The sequence below is a fragment of the Saccopteryx bilineata genome, chromosome 3 (assembly GCF_036850765.1).
Source record: "Saccopteryx bilineata isolate mSacBil1 chromosome 3, mSacBil1_pri_phased_curated, whole genome shotgun sequence".
Lineage (NCBI taxonomy): Eukaryota > Metazoa > Chordata > Mammalia > Chiroptera > Emballonuridae > Saccopteryx > Saccopteryx bilineata.
This window is the reverse complement of record NC_089492.1, coordinates 195,102,579-195,128,978: the sequence shown is the minus strand read 5'-3', so window position 1 is coordinate 195,128,978 and position 26,400 is coordinate 195,102,579. Positions and strand designations below refer to the sequence as shown.

The following is a 26,400-nucleotide window of genomic DNA, read 5'->3' as shown; positions in this document are numbered from 1 at the left end:
CCAAAGTTTCAAAGGGGAGGAGAGACTTGGGAAGAGAGTGTGCATACCCCCAATGCTTGAGTGTGAAAACACAGCCTCTCACGTCGCGCCAGCAAACCCCAGCAAGAAGTCAACCTCGGTTCCCAAGTCGGGAACTGACCGGGAAAGCGGGTTGGGGCTGTTGGAAAAAGCTGGAGCTGATGGCAAGATTGCCGTGGCTATAAATCCATCACTTCCCAAGTCAGTTCCGTGAAGCTCAGGGACTGGGGCTGACAGAGTGAATTCCTGGACTAGCGCGCATGCGTCGGCAGGTAGCAACCCAGCTCTTTATGACCAGGTGAGATGTTGGTGAGCAGGTAAAAAAAAAAAAAAAAAAAAAAAAAAAGAGGATTTGCCTAAGCGATTCCAGGGAGCGGGCCCAGTCGAGCCCTACAGCCTATGCCCGGCGGGAACCCGTCGCCAGGAGCGCCGAGCCGCGATGTCCATACTTGCCAAAATGGGGGACTGGCAGGTACGGGGGTTTGCAGGGCTGGGGCCCAGCTGGGTGGGGGTGGAACGGGGGGATGGGGCCGGGAACAGAAGGCGGAGAGGAAGAGCCTTGGCCCAGGGCAGGAGAGTCGTAGGTGAGCGTGCTTGGCAGTGTTCAGCAGAGTTCCTAAGGGAGAAAGAACAGGAAAAAGGCGCGCAGGCGGCGGCCCGGGCGCTGGGGCAACACACGCTGCCAGAGGTCTGGGCTCCGAGTAAAGTCCACAGGTGCACCCGGGGGTCACTCATTTGTGGTTCGCGTTACAGCCATGCCCCCACCCCACCCCAAGTAGAAACTGGGATGGATGAGTAATTCAGGAGGGGGGAGGGCGCAGGGCGGGGGCTGCGGTGAGCCATGAGGATGGTTGCCTGCTCGCTATGCCTTTGATTTTGTCCCGGAGCCCAGGGATACGCGGAGATGGGGTTCCGGCGCACCTGTTTCTCCTTGTGTCTCCAAGTTTTGGGAACCTAAGGAGTATGGAGAATGGAAAGGGTTCCAGATGGAAGGGTCGCGCGACGAACAAGTTCTTTTGGGAGATACTTTAAAGAGTTTGCGCAAAGTTTAGCTTCTCACTCAGTCCTCTTGCTGAAGGCAGTTTTCGCCTCTTGGGTTACTGATGGGGTGATTGGATGGGGACAGGGAGGTGAATGGTGGTCAGTGAGGCAGAAAGTTTAAAATTTCCCTAAATCAAAGCCTACCACACTTGGCGCTGCTAGGCCGCGGGCACCGCAAGGCCAACTAGGCTTCGGATCCTGCCGGCTCTGAGCCACGGAACCAGTTCCCGGCAACCCAAGCATTAGTTCAGCGCTGTCCTTCTAACTTCCAGACGTCTACCCTCTGGGAACCAAGGCGGCTCTGGCGAGATTGGTGAGGGTAACAGCCTCTCTTCTATAGCCGATTTCATAATGAGAACCTCAGCGCCCCTATTTCCCACCCCAGCAAAGCAGTGCCTGACTAGCGGGAGGTTCTAAGTGCCTAAAAGTTTGTGGGCGGTTTGAACCAAACGCCCAGATCTTCCCAAAGAAAAGTCGAGCCTTATTCCTTCTGGAGCGAGTTTTTTTTGCTTGTTTCAAATTTGGGCCATTAAAGGCAAAGTTCAGAGAAGTCCCGTCTTCAGGACACTCCCTGGAGTTGCGGAAGGGAAGTCATCTTGCAATATTCATTTCTTTCCTTGTACTTGTATGTTTTTAAATCAACCATGAGCTTTTTTTATACCTCTCCACCCAGGCAAATTTCACTTAATAAAATTTCATTCCCCAAGTTAGACTAATTTTGTGGGTTAAGGATGCAAATCTCACACCAAACACAGTCCTGGGAACGCGCACCTTTCTCTCCTTTGCCCCTGTGGGCCTCGGGGCCCTTCTTCATTTTCTTCTCTGGAGGGTGAAGATTAGGGAAATTCTTTGGAGGAGATTTTGTGTTTTCCTCCTCAAGCGGGAATAACTTTATTGCAGAATTCCTTGGTGGTGAGAAGGCGCTGCCAATGCAGGCTGGGACTGGGTCTGGGCCTCCAGAGGGCCCAGCTACAGTTTAAAAGTAGTGAGATTACAGGATTACAGGCTGAAAGGAAAAGGAGTGAACCCTGGGCCTGGCTCCTGTGAGATTACAATTTGGCAAGTGGTAGGAAGCCTGGATCTCGAATGGGGTGCTGAGGATTTGAGGCTAGGAGCTGTGGCCTGCTCTGGGATTGGTTGTTCAGTTTCTGGTCCTACTGGATGGTGACAACTGGAGAAAAGAGACGTTCTAGCCTCTCAGTCTCTATTTCTCTCAATATCTCTGTTTCACACACAGATACTTGCTCTTCTCTCGACGCCCTCTCTACACCCCCAAATCTGGCCTGGATCCCCGACCCCTAACCCCAGGCCTGACGCTACCGTTCTGGCGTTCTGCCCAGGCCGGGGCATTGACATGCAATCAAGCGACTTGTCGTGGTAATGACGCTCACACTAACGCGGTTGGCTGGTTCCAGGAGCGACCCGGGTGCTAGCCCGAGCCTCTTTTCAGTGCCCATAACTCTGGCGGCTGTGCTGAGCTTGCAGGTCCTAATCTACACCTCAAAGGCTCCCCCGGCGGGAATACAACAACAGTTTAGCAGCCCCCGCGGACTCGGAGCCGGAGATCTGTGGGGCGCCGGACAGCCAGCAAGGGTGGGGGGGGTTTTTCGAAATACTGAAGAGCCTAAGCCTTCCCCAACCCGCAAGCTAAAAGAAAGAAAGCGAAACTTAAGAGCTCCCTAAAGCATGCTGTGGCGACGTCTGGGGGTGGAAAACACCAGGCTTCCAGGCCTGGGGTTTGGCCTATAGATCAAGCTCTGTATCTACAGACGCCTCTGGGAAGGTGTCACTCCTCCCAGAGGCCCATCTCACTACTTCAAGACTGTGTTGGGCAGTGGGCCCCGGGTCAGCCCCACTACTAGTCCTGATTCTTTCCTGGATGGAGTGTGGCGCGTAGCCCCAAGCTGGATTCAGCCAAAAGGCTATGCTAGTGTTCTGAGTCGAAAGGGAGTACAGGGGAGCACCCAGGGTGTGGAGAGGGAGTCCCTCCGGCTCTAAATCCCTCTTCAAGCAATACTCTTTAACGTTCTTTTGCGGGGTGGAAGGGGCCTCTAGCCTCCTCTGCCTGGCTTGGGAAATTTTCTGCGGTCCTTTAGAAGGAAAATTGCTTTCCCACAGGCTTGAGGGGAGGTGTCCTCTCTTTTCATACCTTCTTTCCACCTGTTAGGGAACGCTTCGTTTTTTCAACAGCTTTTACTCCATTTCGAGGACACTAATAGGAATATGGGAGGCTTGGAGAGTTTCAAGAAACAGGCCCAGAGGGAATCAGAGGTCGTTAGTAGAGTAGCTCTGCGACGAGACCTACTGCTGTCGGAGAGTTTTCGGTATTCAAGAGGGAGAAAGAAAGAAACTTTTTTGTGTGTAGGACCAAAGAGGAAACTCAGAGAAATTAACTATTCTGTACTTTGAATGTCCCCTCTTTGTTTTTGTCTTCTTTAAAAAACTTTTTTTGCTAAAACAGAAGAAAATAAATAAAGGCCCGGTGGAGCAAGCAGGCAGCCCCCTGTGTTGAGCGGGAGAGCTTGGACTGGCCAAAATGGACGAGGGGACGGCTGCCCTGTCTCTGGGTTCCGCGTCAGCCGGGCACGGCGCCGCGAGCGCGCCCGCGTTAGTAACCTCACCACGAAGGAACTCTCCCTGCTTTAACTAAAAAGGGGATCTTGGGGAAACCAGAGCAGATTAGAGCAGCGAAGAGCTGCTTCCCAGCAACTTATTTTGATGCATGCATGACACGGTGCACACGTCAGTATTTCGGCTCAACTACGGAAACGACTGGTAATCTGTTTAGGAGTTCTGTGCTCTTGTCCACACCGCACCTAGGAAACTCGGCCCCAAAATCACGTTGAGTTAGCACTGGGCCCTAGCTTTATACAAACAAGAGGGAAATCATGAACTCCGGGAGCTGTCAAGTAACCTCTTCAGGGTACAACAATTTTTATTTTACACTCGGCAATTAAAGGATCGCAAACCCAAGCCGAGCTACTGGGGCCATTTGGCGAAATCTTCAACCTGGGGGTAAAGCGCAAAGCCAATAAAATTCCCAAAGCTCTGCGGGCCGAGGTGGTGGCTGCTTGGAGCAAAGGCGATCTCTTATGAAGTGACTTCGCTGGTATTGGTTTGGTGGTTATACTCAATTGTGAAAGGAATAATAATTTCTAATAAAATTGGACGGGACCGAAAGGACAGTGCGGTATTGGCAGCAAAGGTAGAGGAGAAGTACTGAGAGCCTGGCCTCGGGCACGGCCTCTTGGTCTATGCGCAGTATTCGGCCTTAGCGCCGGACTTCTCCTTCTAGGCGGGGACGGAGAGAAAGAGAAGTGGGGACAAATGGGGAGTGCGATGGGGCTCAGGGGTGACTTCAAGGGCTCACAGGCAGGCGTGCTCTCCAAGAGCGAGTTCGCCGCTCGGAGAGGCCTTTATACCGGGGTCGGAGCGGCCTGCGGCAGACTGTGGTGCTGGCGAGCAATTGGACTATTGTTGATATGCTAATGAGGCGATTAGGCTCTTGGTAAAGATCTGGAAAAGGGAAAAGTTTCTACCATTAGAGGGAGATCTCCGAGCGCACACGGGAGCTCTTTCCCTTCTCGCCTCCTCCTCCTCACCCTCACCACCCTCCTCGCCCTCCTCCTCCTCCTTCTTTCTGCCCTCCTCCTCCTCCTCTCCCTCCTCCTGCTCCTCCGTTCACCGTCGCAGCCGGCACTTTGCGCTTACCCAGAGAGTAGCTGCACTTGGGTGCGAGGCTGAGGGGCGCAAATCCGTTCACGCCGATCCATGAAAATGCTTTGGAAACTGACGGATAATATTAAATACGAGGACTGCGAGGTAAGTGCGGCGCTGGCTGTTATCCTCCCGGCTTCAGGCTCCGAGCTCTACCCTTCCACACCTCGTCTTCTTGCAGCCAGCTGAGAAATGCGGTGGGACAAACTTTCCTCCGCGCAGCGCCGCCGGCCTCTCCGATTCGCCCGAAGAACGCAGGGGAAACGCTGGAGACAGAGGATGTGTACGCTCCCCTTTTTATTTTCCCATCTCGAAGCTTATGTCCCACTTTCCCCCTTTTACTGACCGATACTGTCTGCGCCTAAGTGTAGACAGAAGAGAGGCACATGGGTTTTTGAAGCAACTTCTGGCAGTTGGGCAAGAAGGAGCCTGTGCACTCTACGTGTCTCTCTCCAAGTGAGATTCTGGGTGCCTAAGTTACCAGGAAAAGAAGGAAAGTGAAAACCCTTTTCCTTCTTTAACTTCCTCTCTGATCCTCAGTGTTCCTTCCTTCCTTCATTATCTTTTCCTCCCCAACCTTTTTAAAAAGGCTCATTTCTATGTGAAGAAGGGCCAGTACACTGTGCTTGAAGCTGGGTTGCATCTCCCTTTTAGCAGGTTCATTCAGTTTGAGGGCACTCGTCTCCCAAACTGCTGCTGGGCCCGCTCCCGGTGCACTCTATGTTATTCACGGAGTTCTAAGCAGCTTCTCTCTCTGAACTACTTGGTTGGAGCATCCCCGGGGTGGGGCTGGAAAACTGCAAGGCGCACGGCTTGCGGGCCTCCGGGTCCCCACGGATCTGCTCCTGCTGCCGCTCGGCAGGCACTCCGTTGTGTGACCGTGGGAATCCTGGCGTGGCTGCAAGGGATCTCCTGTGCGGGGACCCCGCGGGACCGATAGAGCGTCTGCATTGGAGCCCACTAAAAAAACCTAGGGTCTCAGGAGCTCGGTTTCTTGGTGCAGCCGGGAAAACCCCAGCACCACCGGTCCACGGGCAGGAGGCATTGAGACCCGGCCTGGGGGCAGCTGCTCCTGCCGCCATCACAACCCCCCGCTGAAATGAGTCAAGGAGTCACAGGAGGGAGGGAGGACAAGGCTGAAGATTGCCTATATAAATAGGTGGCAGTCTGGCTTTTGCAATTTTTTTTTTCTTTCTTTTTGGCATTTGAAACTAGGTATGTCAGGCGTGGAGGTCCAGGAGAGCGCGGCAGGGCTTGTTTTCACTCGAAATCAGAACCTGGGTTTATGTGAAAGTTGTGTTACTTGCCCCCTCCTTACCCCTCCTATCTGTAGACTATTTTAAATCAGTGTCTCCTTTCCCGGACCCTCTTTTTCTTTCTCTCCACTCCCACGGGGCACGGTGTGACATCCCACGGGGACAGGCGCTTTCTTTGGGGTTCCTATCGTTCGCAGTGCGGGCTTAGACACCCCATGTCAGACCAGTTGCTTTGTTTTCAGGACCGGAGTTTCCTTCCTGGGCTAGTCGGGGTGAAGCTCAGCCGTTTAGTCGCGCAGGGTGAATTGTCCCGGTCAGGGCTGTGGCCCGAGGCTCGGGCATGCACCTTCGCGGAGACCGAGACCCAGCTCCCGGCACTGTGCTCTCAGCGGGCGGGGTCCCCACCTCCGCGCGGCGCTCTGGGCGACTGTGAACCTAGGTGGGAGGCAGTGAACTCGCACCCCCAGAGAGGGACCCTGTGAGTGAATGTATGTGAGGCAAAAAAGGAAAAAACAAAACGACGAGGAACGAGACGGCGAAGACAATAAATAGAAGGCTGTTTCAACAACTTTAAGTGCGGTGGGCGAACGCCAGAGCAGGGATTTCGGGTTTCCTAGCCGGCTTGGGGTTGTCTAATTATGCCGGGGCTCTGCAGGGACATGCAGGAGGCGAGGTGCCGCTTGTTCTGACAAACCGGCGGGTGGACTGGCGGCGGCGGCAGCCTTGCCGCACTGAGAGAGCGAGCGAGCCGTGCCAGGGGGGTTGGGGGAGGCGTCGGGCGGGAGTGGCCCAGCCAGTCCGACGGGTTTGAGCCGGGAGTCCCTGCCAGCGGCGCCCGGGCTGGGCCGCCTCGCAACTCTGCGCGCCCCGGGCCGCGTTTCGGCTCCCTCCCCGAGCCCCTGCCTCGGAAAGGCGAAGGTGGGGCGGCGGCTAAGGAGGAGAGCACACAGCCCCGGGTGTCCGAAGGAAGCTCACGCGGCGGCCGAGGCGAGGGCCGTGCCGGGCGGGGTGCGGGGCCATGGAGGAGCGGCGAGGAAGCGGGCAGCCGAATCCCGAGTTCCAGGCCCGGCTAAGGAGCGGAGGAGCTCGAGGCGGGAGAGGGCGGGGAAGCAACTCCGGTGCCGAGAGCCGGATGAACGCCCGGACGCTGTCCCCGGTAGCTCCTGCCAGCCACACGCGGACCCCGCGGTATCCCGAGGTCTGCCCCAGCCTTTTAGGTCCGATTGTCCTCACTCGCTTCCTTTCCCCCTCCTTCAGCTCCCCCGCGGCCTCCCCCTCCCGCGCGCTACGACTCAGCCCCCTCCCTTCCTCCTCCCTCCCTCCCTCTCTCCCCTCCCTTCCTCCTCCCGGGCTCTCTCCCTCCTTCTTCCCTCCCCTCTTCCTACTCCGGGCTCCTTTCCCTCGCCCACACTTTCTTTCTCACACACGCAAGCAGATGCACTCTCCCTCTCCGCACTCTTTCCCTCCGTCTCCCTCTTTCCCTCTCTCCTTCACTTTTGCAGGCCCTGCAACCTTTTAAAATGTTGCCCCTTCCCTGTGATTCGCCAGCCGCCGCGCCGCGGCTCCCCGCGCACTCGCCCGCTCCCTCTCTCGCCGGCTTTTTGTCTCGCGCGCGCCCGCTCCCCACCTCCGATTTGCTACACTGAGGCTCCCGTCAATGGACTGCATTGAGAGCTGGCTCCGGCGCGAGTTGCCTCTCCGCTTCACGCTCCATTTCCAGGCATTCTTCCCTTATTAAGTATTCGTGTAATATTAATAGTCATGAATATCTGCTATTAGGAGGCTCCAGGAACGCTGCCCAACGCGGTTATTAGAAGCTCAAGCGAAGCTGCCGCTAAGAAAAGAGGGGAGACACGGATTAAGGAACACGCGCGCGCGCACACACAGACACAGACAGACACACTTTTTCTTTTCGGGTTTTTTTTTTTCATTTTTCTAAGAAACTTTGATTCCTAACCGATCACGACAGGATAGAGACCGTGGTGGGTTCGACCAGCTGAAGGCGCCGTTCGAATCGGTGGTTCAAGTTTGGATGGACCAGAGCGGGTCTCCAGTGCTCGGGGGAGCGTCGGCGCAGTGACTGGAGTCCAGGGTGGCGCGGGGCTCCCGGAGCCTTTTGTGTGGGGCATACTCAGGCGACGGGGCAGCCAGGCTCTTCAGGCTTGCTTGGTTTTTGGTTTTTTTCCCCCACTCTGACTCGTTACCCCAGACTCTTCGCAGATGTTAGTTCACAGTTTTTCAGCTATGGTGAGTCCCATCCCCAACCCTATCCCTGTTTCCTTAGGAATTCTATTCTGAAAACCTGGTGCAAAGGATCTTCGAGAGACGTCGGCTTTCATGCCCAGGCTTTCCATCAGGGTACCCCTTTCCATCTGCATTTCTCTCTACCCTCTTTTCCATTCTCAAATACCCATGTCCCTGCTCGACACCTCCCAGCACGCAGACCTACCTCGCCGATACTTCCCAAGGCGCGTTTCTCGGCCACGTTCATCTTTATTTCCTTGCATCTTTACTTGTTCCCGAGATCTCAACATTTGATGCTAAATCCGTTTGCGGGGAAAAAAGAAAGAGAGAGAGAGAGAGAGAGGAGAGAGAGAAGGAAAGGAAGGAAGGAAGAAAAGAAAAGAAAAGAAAAAAAGAAAACGCAGCCGGGCTGTGCTTCCTACTCTAGGGGCTGGGGTTGAACCGCCGAGGGTTCGCATTCCCTGGAATAAACTCTGTTCGCTTGTTTTGCAAGCGAATTTCAATAGAGGAACAGAACGTCTAGCGTTTCTTCCGCCCTTTGGGGCTGGGGTGGAAGGGGCGGAGGCCTCCGCCCCGGGGTGCACTTCTCTCTTCTAAACCCAGTAAGGCAGAATCTTTCTATTTTAAACCTTGCCTCGATGTCCCCTTCTCCCCATCTATGTCATAAATCGATCCTGTTGAGAAAAGGGCTCCTAACTGAGAAAGTGGAAAAGACAGACTCCCCCAACCCCCACAACCTAAAGTTAAAATCTCCTTTAAAGTCGTAATTTAAACGTGTGCTCTCGTTATAACCCCTCTACGGAATGTTTCTATTTAAATAATCATGAAACGTGTATGATTGCCTCCTCCAAATAAATGTAACAGGATAAACAATAGCGCAGGTTCAAATCGGGGGAAAAGAAAAGACCACTTCTACTGTTTAATATTTAGTAGGAATTTAAATTTTGCTTAAGGAAGGTTTCACGCCGCAGCTTAATAGGCTCTATTCTGGAGGCCCTGTTCAACCCCCCCCCCCCCACACACACACCTTTGAAAGAAATAGCTCAAGAGAAGCTCTTACGCCCCAACATTTGCAGACTTATTCCCCGCGTTTTGGAAGGGTCCGTCTAGCTTCTGGGGTATTTTCCGAAATGAACAACTTGGAGCTAATTTCTTCCTGCGGTCTGCCAGAGGGAAGGGGCGGTTTCCCACGCAGTCTTGGGGAGTGGAGTTAGTGTGGACAGCTGTAACTCGACGCCTGATTTCTTGTTCTTTCTCCCTCCTCTCGCTCTCTTCTAGGACCGTCACGACGGCACCAGCAACGGGACGGCACGGTTGCCCCAGCTGGGCACTGTAGGTCAATCTCCCTACACGAGCGCCCCGCCGCTGTCCCATACCCCCAATGCCGACTTCCAACCCCCCTACTTCCCCCCGCCCTACCAGCCTATCTACCCCCAGTCGCAAGATCCTTACTCCCACGTCAACGACCCCTACAGCCTGAACCCCCTGCACGCCCAGCCGCAACCACAGCACCCGGGCTGGCCCGGTCAGAGGCAGAGCCAGGAGTCAGGGCTCCTGCACACGCACCGGGGGCTGCCTCACCAGCTGTCGGGCCTGGATCCTCGCAGGGACTACAGACGGCACGAGGACCTCCTGCACGGTCCACACGGGCTTGGCTCAGGACTCGGAGACCTCCCGATCCACTCTTTACCTCACGCCATCGAGGATGTCCCGGTAAGAGGCCGCGCGGGTGGCCCCAGAGGGAGTGCAGCTCCTGCTCACCCACTTTCAGAGAAGGGGCTGGGGAACACACAGCCGGTAGTCCCGGATTTTCCTCCGTGGTGTTTACGTTTTCAAAATTTCATTTTATTTTGGGGGGCGGGCGTTTTAAGGACCCACGTAGGCAACCAAATTTTAAAAATGAAAAAGAAGTTGAGAGTTCTGCCCCTAGAACAATGGTTCCTGGAACTCCTCAATGCCTACATTACCATTTTCACCAACACAAATAAATCAGAAGAATGTCACAATATCTTCCTCTCTCCAAGACGGTAAACTGTTTTGATTGGGAAAGGATCTAATTCCACCGCTGAGTCTGCATGGGGATTTCTCCCTGTCCTAAAGAAGATGTTAAATGTAAGCGAAAGAGCTCATTAAATGCTCCTGACAGTTTAAAAGAAAGTGTATGAGACATACTAAAAACGTATTTCTACCGGATTTTATAGTAAAGCATTAGTGATATCTGAAAGTTATGTGTATCCCCTACCCTGATTAAGTAATAGTAAAATAGCAAATCTGAGCTGAGGGACATTAAAATGCAGCCTTCCTTTCCTAGGGGTGCTAAGTGCTGACCTCATAAATCATTAGCTTAGGTTCCCAGTGTCCATCAGAACCTGCTACGCCCCATATTAAATTAAATGTTTTGAGACTATTGGGCAACATTACTTGAGTTTTAATTCAGTTATCAATAAATGCGATTTAAAATGATTCCTTAATAAGCATGGTATTAGCACATTTACTATTTACAATGCAAACCAGCTATCGATAATTTGAAAATACTTTCTGAAATTAAATTTAAACCAGCATCTCTGCTTCAATTCTACATATTTATGGTTTCCTCACAACCTTCTGAAATGGAATTAGAACAAGCCAATAATTTTACTAAAGCTGTAAAGGCTAACAATGCTTTTTTTGGTGGGGGGGAATGTATCTGGATGTGATTTTTGCTAAAATGCTATTTCAAATTACTGTATCAAATATTGCAACAGTATGTCCGTTGACAGTTTAATGATTACTGCATTAGATTGCAAAGAAAACGGTCAGATGACTTTACCTGCATTTGCTTGGTGAATTTAAAACTTTAAGTTACATGGGAAAATAGAAAATTTATTACATCTCTTATTTAGCTTAGTTAATCACTGAAATTTGTTGGTCATGTTTAGCAGCCTTGCATGGAAAGCAGGAAAGTAGGAACTTGATCCAATGTGGGGTTTAGTAAGCCTTGTGTGTGTGTGTGTTTTCAAACATGTTTTTAGAAACATACTAAACAGTGCATTTCTTGGGAAGGAAAATGTGAGGAGCAATAGTTAAGAAAAGAGCAATTAAAAAATAATACTGAAAATTGTGATTATTTTAGTTCTTCCCAAAGATTCTCTGAATTCTTTTCCTAGCCTGGTGTTTGGAAATATTTGAATTGCAAAATAATGTTGCAAGCTTTTGGAACGACTGTGAATTGAATTGCTCTACTTTGCAAAAATTCCAAAGTGGCTGGTGTGAATTTTTAACACCTGTATAGTCACTCTTTGTGGTGAAATTCGTCAGTAGGAGAAATTAACCAAAAGATCAAATAAAAACAAGGAAACCCAAATGCTGCTCTCCCCCTCCGGTCCCCACCTTTTAAGAAAAAAAAGTCTTTCAAAGGAATTTGGGTCAGGAAAAGGGTTGTTTTCAATTTCCCCATTGCTGCAAGTTAACCTTTAATAAGAATGACTGCTAAATATTTAAGAAAATCAAATCGATTGTGAAAATTATTTAATCATTAATATCTCAGTGGGGTTTAAACTTAATAGTCTTCCCTGTATGGACAAGGTCTAGAAATTACACAAATAAAAGTATTATGCCACACTACATTTACTTTATGAGTTTAGGGTGCATGCATAAAGGGATCATATTTCCCCATATAGTTAAAACACAAGAACTGCAGCAGTACTCATTTCTGAACATTTCTCAATTTAATTATACTTAAATCCAGAAGCACTTTAGGCAAGTTACAAATGAGAGCATTGAGTATAATAAAACCTGTAATAAAGCAACTTAGTACCATCCACCCGGAATCATTGCGATCAGGCACAATTAACAGGAGCATAAATCCAAGACAGAATGGAAAATGTTTGAATCAGTATTATTGTTGGACAAAGACTAGAGAAGTTAGTAATAGTTTTTTAAATGGTAATGCCTGTGTTTGGTAACGATTGCATAATCTTCTATCTCAGCAGCCCTGGTGCTAATTTGTAAACACAGCCAGACATTATATTGCCTGTCAGTTTCTGCATTAGAAAACATGATTTCATTTTACTTTCTAATCACGTTTTGACTATGGCACACATATATGCCCATCCATCTGCAAAAAAGAGAAAAAGGAAAAAACCCACCCCAACAAATCTGCTGAACAACCACCACCAAGGGTTTTTGTTGTTGTTGTCTTTTACCATTCATATTTTTATCTGATAACCAATCAGGCAGTAATCCTTTAAAAAATTATTTTCATTTTTCCATAAGTGAAGGTGTGTGTATGCATTTGCTGTTTATCACACCACCTAAAGCGTTTCCAACACTCCCATTATTCCCACTTTTGTCATTGCTATTGTGTTTCTCTGGCTTTCGCTGTCAGAGCACTGGAATCACTAAAAGTCCGAAGCCGCTGAGGCGCCAAAGTAATGCTAGGTACATTCTAAAAGGTTGAACTGACTGTGAAAAAGATTAGGGGCTCCAAAACTTGAATTTTCAAAGAAAGTTTTATTCCCCACCCCCACCTCTTTTAAACATAAATTATTTACTGGGGGAGGAGAAATTGTCTGTGGATGTGCAATGAAACCTCTTGAGTTGCAAAGCCCCAAATTCCAGTAAGCCAAGATGAGATGTTTATATATAAATGCCACTATAAGGCGGGAATTTCGATTCTACACCTTCCCCTCCCCCATCTTGCATGGACTATTCATTTTCTTTTGTTTTGATTATACACTTATATCCATGTATATCCTTTTGTTGCAGCACGTAGAAGACCCGGGTATTAACATCCCAGATCAAACTGTAATTAAGAAAGGTAAGCCATTTCCTTTTGCATTCCAAGCATGTCTTTACAGGCATAGTGCTATTTAAAAGAACTTGCAGAGCTGTATTTTTTTTTTCAAATACGGTTTTCCTAAAGGCTCAGAATTAGCAAATAGACAAGCATAGAATCGCAACGCTTAAATGACCAGCTTTCAGTAGGTTAGCAATGGAAACAGGCTAGCAGTGTTCTGATTCTAGATTTGACTGTTTAACTTAATGATATCTGGACAAACACATGAGACCTGTAATAGTTGAATTGATTTGGAAGTGGCATTTCAATTTTGAAACGTTTAAATAGCTTAGTAGTCCATTGTGTGAATGGCCATAAATGTTAAGATGTGCAACATGCTCAGAGTGCAAATATACTGCTCACAAAAATTAGGGTATATTTCAAAATGAATATGGATTTATAAAATATACCCTAATTTTTGTAAGTAGTGTAATTTAATATAAGGGCAAATGATAAAAAGAAGTAGTACTTCTTAGCAGAGGGGAAAAACAACCATGTTTTTTAAAATTTATTTCTCATTAGCTCTTTAAGGGTTTTTCAACTTTGTGAATTAGGTTAACAAAAATTTGGCTTTTGGTTAAAATTAGCATCTTGAAGATGTTAGGATTGTTAGCATAATTGTTCAAAATTGTTTAAAAGTGTCCAGTGATTTGGATGGATTTGTAATTTGTATTGTATTTAGTGAGTAGAAATAAAGTTTACTGGATTAAATGCTATTCAGTTTTTTATTGTTGTTATGGTAGCAATGTTACATTTCAGGATTCTAGTCACCCTCTGAGGACGATGCTATATAAAAACTGTTCTCATTTCTAACCCCAATCAGTATATTGTTAGCTAGTTTAAAGTTTCATTTTTGCATCTGTTAAGTCTTTGTCATGTCAAATTAGATGTGCAAGGGATAAATCTTAAGAGATGCTCTTTCCAAGTCGACATGATAATTGGCTCTTTTATTAGTAATCTCTCAAGAGTTCGTTTAACTCCTATTGTCTCTATTAGCCTCTCCAGAGCTATTAATGTCACAAGTGATCTATCCAAAACCTAGAGCCCCCACCTCCCCATACATCTAGAATATCCCCACTAAAGAGGGAAGAGTACTGTGGTAAGAATGTATACTTCTTATTATATGATTCCAGGTGAAATTTTAAAATACAAGTGCATACTGTACTACTTGAACGGTTGTGAATACATCTGAATTATATTGGTGTTGAGAAATGTAACGTTAGTACACTTTCTGCTAGACTTAATTTTTTTCTACCTATGGTGGATCCAACAATGAAGAGCTAGTAATACATCCTCCCTGCCCCCCTTTCCAACGAGGACGCTTAAGCGGAGGACTATCAACTATTTGCTAAACAAAAGGACACATTACTAGTAATCTATGCTAGGCCTGTTTATCCTTCTTCCTCCCAATACAAAACGGGGCTTTGAATGGTTCTCCAAAACTTGAGCCTTTCTCAAAACTAAACATAAGAAAGGGCATATTTATCAAAAGGATGGGGTATGTGTGGTGTGTGTCAACAGAACCCACCACTTCCAGATTGGTGCCTTAACTGAAAATGCTCACTTACAGGCTGATTTGCCATGTCAACTTCGGGCTGATTTTAATTATAGATCTATGGAGCAATTTCTCTACACTAAATCCTTCACTCCACAAAACTCCAGAGTAAACATAACTTGCCCCTGGTTTGCAAACATATTCGTCTCCCTTGCACCCTAAACCCGTGCTCGAGCACCTAGTTTGGGGCCCACTGTCCTCGGATGCTGAGAGCTCAGAGGTGACAATCCCACCACCATTTCTAGACAGCAACCTTGCGTCTTAAAGGGAAGGATCCAGGCAGAAGCACAGGCCTGGCCGGTGGGGCTGGGCGGGGACACCCCCAGGCTGAGGGGTGGGGCACGCCGAGGAGCAGTCTTGATCCCCAGGATGGAATAGAGCACGGACTAGGGCAGGAGGTGGGAAGGAGCCATGGAATTGTCAGGGCTGGAAGAAAAGTGGGGGCTGCAGCACAAGCCTGGGGGCCTGCACTGGCCAGGGAACAGTCGTGTCCGGCAGGACTTGGGAGGGATCCTCGACGCCCACACACGGCCTCCGGGTCTGTCTCCGCAGGCCCGGTGTCCCTGTCCAAGTCCAACAGCAACGCCGTCTCCGCCATCCCCATTAACAAGGACAGCCTCTTCGGCGGTGTCGTGAACCCCAACGAAGTCTTCTGTTCAGTTCCGGGTCGCCTCTCGCTCCTCAGCTCCACCTCGAAGTACAAGGTCACGGTGGCGGAAGTACAGCGGCGCCTCTCACCGCCCGAATGTCTCAACGCCTCGCTGCTGGGCGGAGTGCTGCGGAGGTGAGGCCCAGCGCGGCCCTCCCCTCCCCGCCCCGCGGCCGGGCCCAACACTGCGCCTGCGCCGAAGCGGCGACGCACACAGGCCTCGCTCCGAGGCCCTCCCTTCGCGGGAAAAGAAAGGGGGCGGGGAGAAGGCGTGGAACTGAGTTTGTGCGAGCTGGAGGCGGGGCGAGGTGGCGCGCGCCTGCGCTTTCCTCCGCCTTCCCGCGCGCGCCGGGGCGGGCCGCGGCAGCGCGCTAACTGGGCCATTTGGCCCTTTCTCCCCCTCCCTGCGCGCACGCGCAGCTCGCTGGGCGGTGAACTCAGTCCCGGCTGCGGCAGCCGCGGGGCGCCTTGCAGCTGCTTTTTACCTTCTTACGCGCGCTTTGCGGGTCCTGGAAAACTTCCATTTGGGCTTCTCACTTTTCCTTAGTTCTGTGTAGGGTCTCTAACGGTAACCCCTCGTTCCTTGACTAGGGTTCTAAGCAGAGGAGAGTGGCTTTCTCTTGAATCTGCACGCATATCTGCTGGTCATTGCCACCTGGGCGAAACGGTGACTATCCGTGCCCAGCGCACTCGTATTAATGTTTGCGATGCACGGCGGCCTCGATGCGTACCAGGCAGCATGTAAATCACGTTTAAGTGCATTATGTGCAGTCACTACTGGCCAATGCATGTTACATACGTGGCCAGGGATTCTCATCTCCCCTCCAGAGGTCGGAATGATTAATTGTGTAGATAAGATTTTATAAGGGTCAGCGAGGTAAAGGATCTTCCCTCAGGGCAAGTTTCTCCCTCCAGTGGGCGTCTTCCTTTTAGGGTTCCACCCAATGTTGTGAGGGGTGGATTTTTTTTTTTTTTTTTTTTTTTTTTTGAGAGAGGGGGTAGAGAGAGAAGAGGGAGAGAGAAGGACAGGGGGTGCGGGGGTGGGGTGGGTTGCGGGAAGTATCAACTGTGTGCCTTGACCGTGCAGGGCAAGCCGGGGGCTTCAAACCAGCGACCTCAGCATTCCAGTGGATGCCTTATCCACTGCACCACCACAGATCAGGCGAGTGGGTCTTGTGTTGAACTTTCCTAGGTATTTTCTTTCTTTTCTCCTTTTTTTTTAAAAAAAAAAGGAGAAAAGAAAGAAAAAGAAAAGAAAGTAGACTAAAACTATATCCTCATGATATTTATTCATTTAACTATCTATGAGACTTGTAGTTCTGCTCTGATGGTTATATCCCATTCAAAGTCCATAAAATTGTTTTTGAAAGATTTTAACATCAGCTATTTTACTCCTTTCTTCCACTTCACAGTAACTTTGCTGTCCCTTTGTAATAGTTCATTGTCACAGATCTGAATCTGCCCTCTGCCTTTTCCTTCCCTTCCCCCATACCCAATATTGGAGACTGTTTACCTAGGGGAGTATAATCTAATCCACACAATTAAAGAGCACTTGAGTAGGGAATAAAATCTGAAATTAATTAATTTGCTGTTTTATTTAAACAATTTATCTTAACCACTTTCTGATTATGGGAGTCTATTTAGACATCTATTAAGAGCTGTCTCCATTGTCTCTGAAATCACTGAAAATTTTAAAGGCTGATATCAGCTTTTGACATTTCCAGTTAGGCTGGTGACATGGCATGTAAACAGTTGGTGAAATGAATTCCTCGTTGAGGCTAAAGCCAGAGCAAGAAATGAGAGTGATGATAACTTTGTTTACTCTGAACAACCTAACAGCAGATCTTACAAAGACAATGTAAAGACCCCATTGGGATTCATGTGATTGTAACAACAGGGAAAATATACAGTAATGAGTTGAACGAAAAAATACCACAAACCCTAGAAGTGATAGCTGTTTTTGTTTGTGGTTCTTCTTTAGAGAGTTAGGAAGTGAAAACTTTCCAACCTGCCATAGTAGTTGCAATAATAACAACACAGGTGGTGCTTACAGTTTAATAAGCACTTATATCCTATGATCTCTTTGTACCCTTCCTGTCTAGATTTCCCTCCTTTAAATATCTTAGGGCCATGATTCCTAATTTTAAAAAGCACATCTTAGGAAGTTGTCAAAATGACTATAATGTAATGAAGAGCAACCCAATGTTTTCTAAATCCCTTTCTCACCTATATTTGTAAAACAGGGCGAAGTCTAAAAATGGAGGAAGATCTTTAAGAGAAAAACTGGACAAAATAGGATTAAATCTACCAGCAGGGAGACGTAAAGCTGCCAATGTCACCCTACTCACATCACTAGTAGAGGGTAAGCAAGTCTACTTTCTAACAAGAAGGGAACTTTCTTCTGGGGAAATGGATAATTCTTAGTGGCCAGATGTTTGGTTGTATTTTGTGTCAAGTGGGCAGTTTCATTTTTTTTCCAGAGACTAAAGCAGGAAGTGAATGAAATTCTTACATGTCAAAAAACTATTTTACAAAAATTACACCTCCCTACCCCAATTCTGACCTAAACAATGTGAAAATTTAAGAACTGCATATTCTTTAAGTTCCTGTCTCCTTTATAGAGTTCAGCAGTAAATCACTTAAGGTATTCTGACATCTGCATTTGAGAAATGCATGACCATTACTTCCTGAATTAATATGGGAATCTTTGACCGGCATCCTGATTTAAGACTGTCCTGAAAGCTCAGGGTTATATGCCCTTTTAGTTTTTGTTTTCCAAACATATGTTCCCTTATCTCTCCTTTAATTGTGTTTTTTTTATTGGATGGGGAGAAAAGTGAGTGATTTTAGACTTAAGAATTGTTTGGATAAAAAAGGAAAGAGAAATACAAGTGTTACACAAAGTTTCTCCTGGCAGTTTTAAATACATGCATGTACCCATACATGCAAGCATGCACACTCACAATGGACAGATACATGCTTCCAAACCGCTCAAAACAAAAGCCAATCCTATCCTTTTTCCCTGCTCTAGATGCACTGTCACAAGAATCTTCTCACTTTCCTGCTCCTCTAGATTTCTGTTAAGCTTTTCTGACACTAAATTGGCTTAAGTTTGAGTATATTGGAGTAAATGGATAGCTCTCTTGCATGTTCCTTTGTGTTCTGTTAGAAATGCGGTATAGGAAAAAAAGGCACTGAAATTATCAGGCAGATTTAAAAACTGTCATTTAAAAGGAGGCATTTTATCTTATTTACATCTTGTGTTTGAGGAGATATAAAGCAGTTGAATTCAACTTCCAGCTTTGTAAATAACTAAAGTTTAAAACGATACTTTTGAGGAGGAATCCTAACATAACTGTTAAATAATAAGCAGTTGTTCAGTGCCAGAAACTATCGACAGTAGCATTATATTCATTATATTAATAATGAATACATAGAGGATCCTCTATCCATACTCCAAAAGGACTATATATAAAGAAAATGGTGGTAATGGCTTCAGTTGTCGTGTGAGAGTGTATGGGTTTGGAGGTTGAGTCCTGTAGCAGGGAGGCAGTTTCTGGAGAACTGTTATTGTTTGTGATCTGCTCCATTTTATGGAAACAAGCTCTGTGGAGAGAGCTTTGATGCTCTAATTGGCGCATGCGTTCTTCCGGAGCTGGAGCTAATGGCAGGAAGCCCTGCAGTAAAAACCAACTGGTTCAGGAAATTAAAACCAAAGATTCGAAAATCAACAACACAGACAGACTCAGTGGAGTGACCCTCAAATCCTCTTGGTTAATCGGTTTGGATGAACAGATAATTATATGCGATCAAGATAAAATGTAAACCCTTAGTTGTTACCTTGCAGAAAAGCTCAAGCAGTAATTATGAATACCATTTGTGAATGTGCTGATAGGTGTGAGGTTGGAATACAAGAAACATTTTAAAAGAGAAGTTGGGAAAATGTTAGCAGGGTGGTGGGGGGTGAGACTGGAGGGTAGTGGATGGGATTTACATTTTCAAATCATCTTAGCCTTCCAGGGTAGGTGGCCATTTTTCCTGATAACTATATCCACCAGATCCTACAGAGAAGGAAATAAATGCCTGAAATGAAAATCAAGTTATTTTGTGTTTCCTTCAACATCTAGTTTAAGAAAATAAGGGAGTTGGGAGGAAGTTTTGATCTTGACTCTGCGTTCTCTCTCACTGGCCTCCTCCCCTCCCCTCTTGCCAGGAGAAGCTGTCCACCTCGCCAGGGACTTTGGTTACGTGTGCGAGACCGAGTTTCCTGCCAAAGCAGTAGCTGAATTTCTCAACCGACAGCATTCCGATCCCAATGAGCAAGTGACAAGAAAAAACATGCTGCTGGCTACAAAGTAAGGCATTTACCTCTTTGGGGTCTCTGTATCTCATTGTGAAGAGAAGAAAAACAAAAATCAAAATTCGTTTGTTGCTCTCACTTTACTTCTCTTTTCCTTTTTCAGCTTTGAGGTTGTAAATGTTGAAATCATAACACAATCTGATAAACCATAACCTATTTTAAAGGCGAGATACCGTAGGAATGTTTGTGTAGTTTCATCTTTTCCCTCTCTTCTGCCTCATCTTCCCATTAAAAAAAATTAATTCATGTGTGTGGGGTAGGCTGGGCAATAGTATGAGTGTGATAGAAGCTAATTGTGGATTTGTGATTGTTGTTTCAGAAAGAACAGAGTCAAGTCCTTAAAGGGGTAACAGGCTGCCTATATCAGTTTTTGTTTTGCCTAGGTCAGTTTTTGTCTTCCCTCAATGTTTTCCAAGGGCAGGGATTAAACAGTGGCCTGCAAACTGTGCAAGCCAGAAGCTGTCCTAGTTTCAACCCTAATCCTTTATCCCATTACTTGCCTTCCTTTCTCCTCCCTCCTAGAAAGTGATACACACACACACACACACACACACACACACACACACACACGCATTTTAGCCCACAGGCAAGATGTCAAGTAGGTTTTAAAATGGCCCCAAGTTATATTCCCATGGGTTCCTGGGCTGAATAGGCTTCTCCAGGTGGTGTGTAAAAAAGAAAATGACTGTCTTGATATGTTTTCTGTAAATTAAAAAGCTTGTTTGGAAGCCCTTAATTATCAAAGTCTATATCACAGGAGGGCATGGAACCAGAGGGCCTGAGGCCTTAGGCAGGATGGTTTCTGGCCTGGGGACATCAGCTGGCCTTGAAGGCAGCCTGCCAGGGCTCCCCATTCCCTTTTCTCCCTAGCCACACCCTTAGGGCCCCAGCTAGTCCTTGTTCCCCAGATTCAGAGACAGAGCTTCCAGTGAGCAGGCCTCATCTGCCTGTATTTCAACTTTTTCTCTTTCTTTAGCTTGTAAGAGCACCCATATTCACAATCTCCCTAGAGAGTTTCATTTTGGTTTATATTTTGATGTGTGAGAAAAGATGTGGAGGGGGAAATTGATATGTCTGTTTTTTCCCCAAACCATTCTAAATTATCCCCAAGTAACAGGTTTTTAAAAATGCCTTTCTTTTTAAAGGCAAAATAATCCCAAGAAAAGTTTTACTTTTCTGTTCACATGCAACTGATTTGGAGGTGAATAAGGGGAGACCTCATCCTGCAGACTGCTGCGTAAGGTCTCTCTGGAAGATCATATAAGAGTTTCTATAATATTTTGAACAGAACAGCTGATGGCTGCATGCTATTGGCTATTGAAGATAGGCTTGTGATCTAACTTGTCCCTCTTACTCTCCTTTCTGTCCCTTTTCTTGTGTGAAATGTTTTCCAGTGTCTAGGGTGTTTGATGTGAGCCAGAGAGGAAGGGGTTAGAAATTTGGTATAGCTGAGAAGGGGGTCGTGGTGGGTAAGAGAGAAAGAGAATACATTGGTGGGAGTGGTTAAGGAAGGAGAGATGTGTGGACACTGCTGGATCTCCCAACATGTGACCACTGCAGGTCTGCCTCTGCAGCTGGGGCAGTGGGTCAGGTCACTGTCTGCGGGATCCCGGCAGAGGTAACTGCAGGGAGAAAGGTTCTCTTTGCTGCTGGTGCTTCCACAGGGGAGTCTCATGTGTGTTCCTCCCACCCCCCTGCTTCACTGGTGCTGCAGACAGATATGCAAAGAGTTCACCGACCTGCTGGCTCAGGACCGATCTCCCCTGGGGAACTCAAGGCCCAACCCCATCCTGGAGCCCGGCATCCAGAGCTGCTTGACCCACTTCAACCTCATCTCCCATGGCTTTGGCAGCCCGGCGGTGTGCGCCGCGGTCACGGCCCTTCAGAACTATCTCACCGAGGCCCTCAAGGCCATGGACAAAATGTACCTCAGCAACAACCCCAACAGCCACACGGACAACAGCGCCAAAAGCAATGACAAAGAGGAGAAACACAGAAAGTGAGGCTGTCCTCCCGCCCTACCCCGTCCCTTTCCTCACTAGCCCTGTACTCCGCAAGCGCCCACCCACTCAGTCTTCCCGCAACAACCAGCCACGACCCTCCGGCAGGTGACAGTTCCGGAATCAGCACTCTCCACCCCCTTCGCTGCTGCTGCTGCTGCCGCCGCCGCCGCCGCCTCCGCCACCTCCTTTGCCACCGCCGCGCCGCCTTCAGTCCTCCGGTCTGGGAGTCTGGGGACTGCTGTCCGCTGTCAGAGGAGCAGCCCCTGCTGGCCCACCCCTGCCTCAACTGTCCCCATCAGCACCGACTCCCCTTTGCCCTCCTGTGGAGCTTAAGAGAACAGAACAGGCCGTGAAGCCAGCAAAGAAAAGTTCTGTCTGAGTTTGAGAACTTTTTATTTTTATTTTTTAAATACCCCCCCCAAACACACACACAAATCAACTGGCAATAAAAAATATAAAAAAAAAACACCCTTTTTTTTTCCAAAAAAAAAAAAAGTAAAAAGCTTCATGGGACTGAATCACCACCTTCCCTTACATACTTCAGTTCAGATTGTAGCCATACTTAAAAAAAGGCAAAAAGAATAATGACATTTTTATCAGTATTGTGAATAAACTTGAACACAAATACACAAAGTTCCATGTCATGTCTTAGTTGTAGAAGTTTTTCCTTTTCAAGGTAAAGCGACCAACTTGAACTTTCTCTGGCAACACGATTCAGTTATATAAGGGAATCAGTGTTCATGTCTCTGTATATATTTATTTATGTGTAATTTAATGGGAAGTGTAAATATGGTGAGTCTGTTTTAAGCTCTCTCTTTTTTTAATTTATCTGGTAATCTCGTTTACCTCTTGCTTAGTGGGTTTTGAATCTTCCCTATTCTTCATGTGGTTCATGATACTTATTTAGAAATTCAAGGTTTGGGAGATTATTTTTTTCTCCTCTGGGATTCATGAATTTAGCATGTTAAGGATGACATGAAACAGCTGAACAAATAAAAACAAAATAAGAACTTATATAAAGTTAGAATTACATTGAACTTTTCATTGAACTAAAAAAAAAATTGATATTGGACCTTGAAAAAAATTTTAAACTTGAGTGGTTTCATAACCCTTTTATGTATTGTAGGGAGAAAAAAAAGTTAATTTTATTCCACTGTCCTCCCTTAAAAGCATCATTTGAGCAATAAATGAATATTATCTTTAAACCAAGGTTAAGAATTTTTTCTCTTTTTGTTCAGAGAACTTCAAACATTTGGGACCACTTGGTATTCTGTATTTTCACTGGCCATTTTGGAAGCAGTTCTAGTTGTATTGTATTGAGTTGTGCTGGCAGTAGTTTCCATGCCTGTCAATGTATCATAGTCCTTTGTTGCCCAGATAAATAAATATTTGATACGCTTTATGTCGATTTTTTTATTCAGTGGCTGTCTTTACCCAGGCGTATTTTTGTTCTTGGCAGTATTTTTTATTCAGTATGGTTACAGTAATTGAGTTTAACTCTCCCTTGGCAATTGCTCCTTGCAATAAGCAGCTGAACCCATTGTTTCCCTCAAGTATAATAAAAACTTACTTTCAACTTGGAGTTCAGAGCAGGGTATCATTTAGATATTCCACTGAGTCTGTATTCAGACAAATGACACAATAAAACCCAATGTATTCTTTTGGATAAAAGATTGTACTGCTAAAGGAATGACACACTATCTTTTCCTTACTAGAAACATTAATTTTATTATAAAAATAAAGTTTTATTTTATTTATGTTGATCCTTTAGGTTTTCATTTGTGTTTTGGAAACAAAAATATAAAACCTTCAGAACCAAATGTTGAGGATGACAAGGAAGATAGAGAACAGAAGAACCCCCGCCTCTCCCACTATGGAATCTGTCTCAGAAGATAACTGAAATTTAAATTGTTAGTTCATTAGCACAAAAGAAACACTCCAACCCTCACTTGCTAGCACAGGCTTCTCAGTGACTAAGACATGTAAATGAGCTAAAACTAGTTCTAGTTTTCTGCGAGGAGAAAGGAATAGTGGTAGAAATGTATGTGGGTCAGAGAGAGAAGGCAAACTGTCTCCTACTTATTTTGATATTTTATTTAGATATGAATTCACTCCTATGCTGTTCTCATTGTTTCTTGTGGTAGCAGAGGGGAGTGGAAAATTATGTTGATTTCTAGAATCATTTCTGTCTGCCCCTAAATGCCAACCCACCCCTTTCTATTACCACAGGGCTCCTCCTGGAACCTTTTAAAATATAAAGTACTCTCTGAGGTGGGGTGGAGAGGGTGGGGGAGGGTTTCTGCAGACATCTCCTATCTGTCTTCTGCAATAACAGGACTGTGTGCTTTTAGCTTTTACAGAGGAAGGACTTCCTGTACATAAAAATGGTGAATTCAGAGCCTTTAAAACTGATTTGGAAAGTCTGCTTTGGCAGTGAGAGTATTTATAATGATTTTTCAGAACAAAATGTGGATGGTTAACTGGAAGGTTTATAGGAAGGGTCACAGGAAAGTATCTAGGTACAGGTATAATCTCCTACATACTGGAGGATGTTTAATGTTTGTTCATCTGGTTTGATATTCTGAAAGGCTAAGGAAGAATAGCATTAGGCAGTGTCCATTCTGCAGCCTTTTGCTTTCTAATCTTCTTAAGGAAGGCAGTGTAAAATCAATCCTGACAGACTAACGAGAATTGGTCGAGTCTAAATTCTATTTTCCAAAGCCAGAGAATTCATAACAATGGTGGGCTTAAAAAAAAATTCAAATGGAGAGTATTCTCAGAACACAAGGCAGCAATTGTTTTTTAAAGCGGTTATTTATTATTTCCTAGAGAGACTGGTTAACTGTAATGTAGATGTAACAAAATAATGAGGCGAATGAACCCTAACTGTACATACTTTTGACAAATGAAATGCACACAGCATCATAGCAGGTGAAGTGAAGCATTGTCTATCAGGGCTGTTTTTCTTGGCTGCATCTCAGATTGTGTGGGGGGATCCTAACCTAGGGCACAGTAGCATTCATAAACAGCCATACATTGCTGCTCTTTTTCCAATGACACATAAATACTCATTTTAAAACAAAACAATCTTATTAAATACCATTTATTCATATCTGGATTTACAGATGCTTGTTATGTTGGAAAATCTGAACCCAATATAATCCTTGCATCCTGAGAAAGACAGAAAGGAAATAGTGGGTTAGAACATTACAAGGTCATAATAAACAATGTTTTTTAAAGGCACAGAATTAGTCATTTATTCTGTAGTTGGACACTTTGAGGACCATGATATAGTCTCTTTCTTTTCTTTAACAAAAATTTATAAGAAGTTATATCTATTTTAAGAGGTGGAAAATTAGAGGGTAATTATTAAAAATAATTGTTACGGGACTAACCAAAGGCTATATGGATTTTGGCTTTCTCTGATTTAACCAATGTGTGTTTTCTAAAACACATGATTATTGGACTGGTCACAGGTTTATATACTAACAGCAGTGATTATCTTTGAATTAAGTCAAATTAGGATACATAGTTGATTTATAAGAATGCTTGCTAGGCTATGCTAACTACCACACCCAATTTTTATAGAAACAATATGCTTCTTCATTACCCCTTCTATTCTCAAACACCCTTTGAAAATGATGATCCAACCCTTTCCTCCCTAAAATCGAATATTAATATAATTTGAGTTCTTGATGGAACTAACATCAGGACTGCAATGCCCCGCAGCTGAAATAATATTTAAAATAGAAGGGATTTGACATTTGAGAAGTCAGTGGCTTGAAATACCCAGTTGTACTTAGCTAATTCAGTCCTTAACCTCTGGTTTCAAATAAATCAATTACAGTCGATTCCACTTCAGTTCAGAAGTGCACAGGGTTTTAGTTAATTGAATACATTTTATTCACTTGCTAGGAATATTCATTTATCAAAATTCTAAGTTTAATGCACATTTCTTTACAACTCAGGTTATGTTAGATTACACAATCAGATCAAATTTGTCCTGGTTTCTTTCAAATCATGCTTAAAATCTAAATTTTACCACTCTTTATGAAAAATTTGTTTCCATTTCTTTCTCAATCAAAAAATTCATAATAATTTCACATAAGCAGAAGAGCCATTTTCCTCCACAAAGAAAAAAAAATCATGTGGTCATCCGCCTTGCATTAAGTTTAAATAGGTTAAGAACCAAGCTGGATTAATTAGGTTTTAAAAAAGTATTGACGTGAAATTAAAAAAAATACAAGTTTTCCATTAGAGCTCAACTTTGCTGCAGTTGACAGATATGACAGAATTTTGTGTTCTTAAAGCCACAGGCCCCTTTCCTTCATTAGCATCATTATCAATCACTAATGCTTGCCTAACATGTCTAAAGAATAATCAAGTTAGAGGATGGCATGAAGCCAACAGCTGCTTCATCCCAGTTATAGATCTCCTCACAAGCCCTCAGTTATGGGATGAAGAGGGGGAGATGAAGTGAGGGGAAGAATCCTCATTGCTTGGGTAAAAGGGCTATAAAAATCAGGTCAACTCACTAGAGAGCCAAGAAGCAGAAAGTACAAGATAAATAATCAGCATTTTCATTCTCTGCGTTACAGGTGCAGAGATGGCTGCGGTCCTGAGGCAAGAGTACTAACATTTGTCCTTTAATTGGCTTGATTATCCAAGTTGGGCATTTGAAGAAACACACCCTTATTTCCCTATTGCTTAGTGCTATATGGAAAAAACAAACAAACACACA

At 45.8% G+C, this 26,400-nt stretch overlaps 1 protein-coding gene across 6 annotated transcripts; it reads left to right on the top strand.

Moving 5' to 3' along the window:
• The first annotated feature begins 222 nt into the window (after positions 1–222).
• Positions 223–26,400, top strand: TFAP2A (transcription factor AP-2 alpha). 6 transcript variants are annotated; one of them, XM_066268470.1, is made up of 8 exons: positions 223–316; positions 9,555–9,608; positions 9,752–9,989; positions 13,023–13,074; positions 15,200–15,431; positions 17,540–17,658; positions 19,510–19,651; positions 21,371–23,061. In XM_066268470.1, exons 1-8 carry the CDS (start codon positions 279–281, stop codon positions 21,657–21,659), a joined length of 1,164 nt encoding a protein of 387 aa, XP_066124567.1. In that variant the 5' UTR covers positions 223–278; the 3' UTR covers positions 21,660–23,061. The 6 variants fall into 6 exon arrangements, with proteins under 6 accessions (XP_066124567.1, XP_066124563.1, XP_066124562.1 ...); XM_066268466.1 differs by lacking the exon at positions 223–316 and adding an exon at positions 390–490 and having other exon boundaries at positions 9,555–9,989; XM_066268465.1 differs by lacking the exon at positions 223–316 and adding an exon at positions 4,628–4,881 and having other exon boundaries at positions 9,555–9,989.

Excerpts from the sequence above, each read along its gene's own strand:
- TFAP2A (XM_066268464.1), top strand. The coding sequence starts at position 7,051 with ATGGAGGAGCGGCGAGGAAGCGGGCAGCCGAATCCCGAGTTCCAGGCC. Across the intron at positions 9,990-13,022 it reads ACGCCATCGAGGATGTCCCG|CACGTAGAAGACCCGGGTAT; the intron begins GTAAGAGGCCGC and ends CTTTTGTTGCAG. Across the intron at positions 15,432-17,539 it reads CTGGGCGGAGTGCTGCGGAG|GGCGAAGTCTAAAAATGGAG; the intron begins GTGAGGCCCAGC and ends TTTGTAAAACAG.